A 4983-nucleotide genomic window follows, 5' to 3' on the forward strand; every position below is an offset into this window, starting at 1 on the left:
TTCTTTCTTTCTTTTTTCTTCAAGCAAACTCCCACACTCCTATTTCTTCCTGACAAACATTCAATTAATTTGGTTTATTTCTAAAGGGCACAAAAAAAATGTTGCAATCATCGACTAATTTTCATTAGAAGCAAAGCACTTGCATTTGATGTTTCAGTATTAGACCATTGTGTATATAAGGATACTTCCTTAACAATAAGCCATAGACATGAAGTGGATCAGCCTATAGATACACCTGTGTAGTGAAATATCATAGATTAATTTGACATGTGAAATGACCTTTTAAATACTTTCATACTAACGACTGATTTTCTTTCTCTTGTACAGGGTTATGATGTTCGAAGACAAAGCTAATGGGTCCAGCTGTAAGCCGGATGGGCCTCCACCCAAACGTGACATCACCAGCCTACCGTAGACCAGTGGAAATGAATGAATATGATCGACGTCCCTACATTCGCAAATCCCGTCCATTTAACTTTAGGGACAAGGTTTCTATAGCCTTACCTAGAATCTTTTTTGCCAAGATCCAGGGAAAATCTTAGTTCATAGACGGTCAAACTGAAGAAAAAAAAAAGTGAAAGATGTTTATATATTTGCTGTGAAAAAGTTGAAGCGCAGAGTAGCTTTTTATAAGTAAACAAATGTATATATTTATATGAGAAGTGTTTTTGAATAGTGTTTGCAAGCACAAATCTTGTGAGTGAAGTACTAGTGAAGTTTAGTGTACTAAGTTTAAGCTGTATGGGATGACAATTAGCTTGCAAGAGATTTCACGAATTAAGATTGAGAAGTAAGATTTTTCATCTTCCCCCAAAATGTGTGCTTAATTCATTCCAGTACATTAGTGTTTTCCGTATTCGCTTAAAGCGTTTTGCTAATTCTGCTCACCGTGTCTCGTAGTGTGATGTCGTAGATGTACATGAGGCTCTTTTAAAAATTCAGTTAGTGCTCCGCTTTCATTTAGACTGTTCTGCTTTTGAATGCAGGATCTTCTTTGTAACAGTTCTGTACCGGAAGGTTCAAACCAAGAACGCTGGGATTTGAGTGAGTGAAGACAAAAAGGGAAAAGCGTTCGTTCCTCAAACTTTGTTCAGTCAGTCTGTACCTCTTTCACTCTTACTCTTCACTCTTTTTTTCCTTGTTGACCTGTTTGTGTGCTCAAATGACTAAGCTGTAACATTACTGTACTGTATAAGCACATTAACGGTTAAGTACATGCGTACTGTACAGAAATGCTTTGAATCACACTTTTAGGACTTGCTTTTATAAATTCACCTGCTTAAATTAGGGATGATGTTGCTGTTTTCAGCTTTTAGTTCTGCAGGAGTGCAGATTTGAGTCCCTAGAGGCGATTAGTTTGAAGCCGCTCTTTTCAAGTGCCTCACTCAGTTTAATGTAGCCCAGGTTTTGACTGAAGATTGAGTGAAGCATCTTTGAAATGGATTTTATGTTTGTGTGTGCGCGCGAATGTGTGCTAGGAGTTTTTATTCTGTCGAGTTGTATTTTGAGACATTCCAAGAATGTCGTCATGTTGTGGAGTCCTTGGAAATGTTGTCATGTTTTAATCCAAGCGAACTTAAATGTTCAGCTCTGATGCAAAATTCCAGTAGTGCTTTTGTCCTCACTTTTTTTTTTTTTTCCACTGGCCTCATCAATTTTTTTTTCAATAACATGTGCTTTGTAAGGAAAACAATGTGATCTCATTTTTTTAATATACAGAAAATAAGGACATGAGTCAGAAGTAGCAGGTGTGGCTTTCACTTCCGTTTTCATACTTTATCTGCAATGAAATTGACTTTTGTTCTGTTTTGAGTTTTATTTCTGTGCCTCTATTCAAGTTTATTTCTTCAATGTTTATTTTTTTTCTTAAATCATGTACATGTGAGTTAATGGCTGCACTATATTGCTATTTATTAGAAAGGCCCTTTTAAAGGGTTATTAGACATCATGAATAGTTTTGTCAGCTTATTAATTAGCAGAGGCATTTGTATTTTTTTTTTCTGCAAACACCAAAGGAAGTAAATACCCTGCTGTTACACCTGAGCTATTGGTGGTGCTCCTTTATTTCTTTGTGTGTGTGTGTGTGTGTGTGTTTTTCACATTGTAAATATTAACATTCAGCCACCATGTTTATAAATCATAATATAATTTTTTTTTATGTAAAAATGAAAACTGGTAAAAAGGTGAATTTGTTCCAAATGTTTATTAAATAGTAAGTGAAATACAAACTTAATATTTCTGTGTGACAATTTTCCAGTAGTGTGTAAAAAGAGTTATTTTGGGAAATTCAGAAATGTCCTTTTTTGAGGTTTGCTCTTTCATAAGGTTGGAGTCTGTGTTTGCTGCCATTCAAATGTGTGGGTCAATAAGTTTCTCAAGTTTAGGAAATGAATAATCTTATACAGGAGGATGAAATGCGTATTGTGTATCTCATATTGTTCAGCAGCCATAATAGTGATACAAGAGCAGACGGAAAACCACAAACTCAGTCACATAAATAACTCGTGTCTTAACCTGTAGCCCGTTAAATTTATAAGTGTTATTGTTTCCAGCATATGAAACCACTAAAAATATGCTGTAACTGTGGTATTGTCATAGTAACCTCATCGAGTAGGATAAATATTTCATAATCCTGTTTATGTATTTTAGGGCGAAAGACTTTAGAATGGGGAAAAAACATGACATTTCGGAACTAAAAGAAAGGAACAAACATGTTGCTCTAAAAACGGTTTTGTAAACCACTTAACTATTTGTTAACATGTTTTAAAAACAGAAGTTATTTGAAGGTAATTTCCAGAATAATGATAATGAAAAGGACCATTTAAACACTTCCTCGTGAGACTTCTGCATTACAAACCACATTGAAGTGGCCTTGTTCTCATCCACAGTTCACTTCTTTGTTCAGTTTATCAGTACATGTGAAACAATGTTTAAAGATGAAGTCATTTTTACCACCTCCTGCTCCTCCTCCACAACGCCAAACAGAAGGTCTACAACAAGTTCTGTCGAACTTCTTTCCAGTGTGCTTCAGAGGGAATATCCAGTCATACGAGTTATAAAACATGGACATGTCTTATGTACCTTAACATTTTCAGTCTGCCTCAGTTGCAAACAAATGTAAGAAATCCATTAAGCTGATCAGTTACGAGTGATTTTTGACATTACTCATTTGAAAATGATCGTGTTGTCCTGTTATTTGTCATCTCTTGTTTGAATTACGTGATTAGGAACTTTGTTTCCCCCTACTGGGAAGAAATTGTGTAACCCAGGGGTGTCAAACTCCATTCCTGGAGGTCCGAAGCCCTGCACTGTTTAGTTTCAACTTATGGTTTCAACCCTTATTCAACACACTTACCTGTAGGTTTCAAACAAGCCTGAAGGACTCAGTTAGTTTGATCAGGGGTGTTTGGAACTAAACGGTGCAGAGCTGCTGCCCTCCAGGAACACCTGTGGTATATCACATTTAATAAATCTACTAGGCAAGTGCCTATTTTGATATATTTATACTTCTTTTTAGAAACTGGTAACCTTTCCACAAAGTAAAGGCTATATATCACCAAATCAGTCTTTATTCATTTCGCGAAGGCAATTTGGTTGCAGCATACAAGCATGTCACATAATACACAAAAACACACTGCACAATACAAATCTTCCCTACATTTAAAAGCTTTACATGTGAGGGGATAAATGAAAGTTTGAACCGATTTGTTTAACTAATAGGAGTTCTGTATCAAATACCAGAATGGAGAAGATGAAACTCGTGCATAGAATGGGAATCATCTAACAAAAACACTGAGCTTTACTCAACTTGTCTATGATATAATTGAGCCATATAGTCATCTGTTTTCTCCGTTATTTTTCCTCCTAGGTTGACAATTTTCTCCAATGGACTATTTATTGTATTGCTGCTAATATAGAGTTTCATATTTTAGCCATTGACTTTTTAAAGGAATATTTCATTGATGTCAACTATGCAGTTTTGACTATGTATTTAGATTGTGACTTGTACATGTTTGTATATGTGAGCGATTCTTCATTGAGCACAAGATGATGCCTATAAGTATGTGTATATTCCTCTACTCAGTAGACTGGTCTCATTTAGTAGGTACTAGTAGGCTTCATAATCATAGACACTTGTACCTATTAAATAGCCAGTGCTATATATATATATATATATATATATATATATATATATATATATATATATATATATATATATATATAGCAACACAGATAGCGTGAAAAGATATACCTGCACGTTTTTTAGAGATTAAATGTTAAATGGTTTCTCTACTTTTTCAGTCATTGTCTGTTCGTCTTTCAAAAAGTTGCTTATATGTTTATTTTTTATTGCTTCATTTAACATTTTAATATCTACCAATTTTCTAGTGACATAAAATTAATTAATTTGTTTATTCAAGGTGGCTGAATGTAGAAAGTGGGTATATAACCAAAATAAATACAATTCCTTTGGTTTATCTGCATTAATTTGATTTCTCATCGATACTAAGCTTTTCTATCATTAAATATAATTTCTATAATATTTTTTGTAATCAATATTTTACTAATGCTGCTATATTTGGTATTTCCTTAAAGCAGTTTCAACAATTCGGGAGGAAAACATCTAATTGCATTTTATTGTTTGTTAAAAAAACTGAATTAATGAATTCATAGCGCTGTAATAGTATTGAATTTGAAACCAATAATTATTATTGTTATTTTTGGTTTATTGCTATCACTAAACAAACATTAAAAGATATAGCTTATATTTTGCTATAAAACGAAAGGAAATCTTTTTTGAAACGCTTGTAAAAAAATAAAATTATGATAAAACTATTTTACAATCCCTTGATCAACACGGACTGATTTGCTCGCCAACGCTGCTGCCATCTGGCGTTTGATTTGAGACCCCGGTTCTTTTCAAGCCCCGGAACGTCTTACAGTTCAGTCATTTTTTTGCGAACGGACTTATTTACAGATGCA

At 34.1% G+C, this 4983-nt stretch overlaps 1 protein-coding gene across 1 annotated transcript in view; it reads left to right on the top strand.

Annotated features, from left to right (window-relative positions):
* Positions 1-2082, top strand: part of aif1l (allograft inflammatory factor 1-like) — a 29957-nt gene extending 27875 nt beyond the window's left edge. The window contains exon 6 of the mRNA XM_056458059.1: positions 328-2082. Coding sequence (XP_056314034.1) covers positions 328-415 — 88 coding nt within the window. The 3' untranslated portion in view covers positions 416-2082. The remainder of the gene's footprint in view (positions 1-327) is intronic.
* Positions 2083-4983: the final 2901 nt, after the last annotated feature.

The sequence above is a fragment of the Danio aesculapii genome, chromosome 5 (assembly GCF_903798145.1).
Source record: "Danio aesculapii chromosome 5, fDanAes4.1, whole genome shotgun sequence".
NCBI lineage: Eukaryota > Metazoa > Chordata > Actinopteri > Cypriniformes > Danionidae > Danio > Danio aesculapii.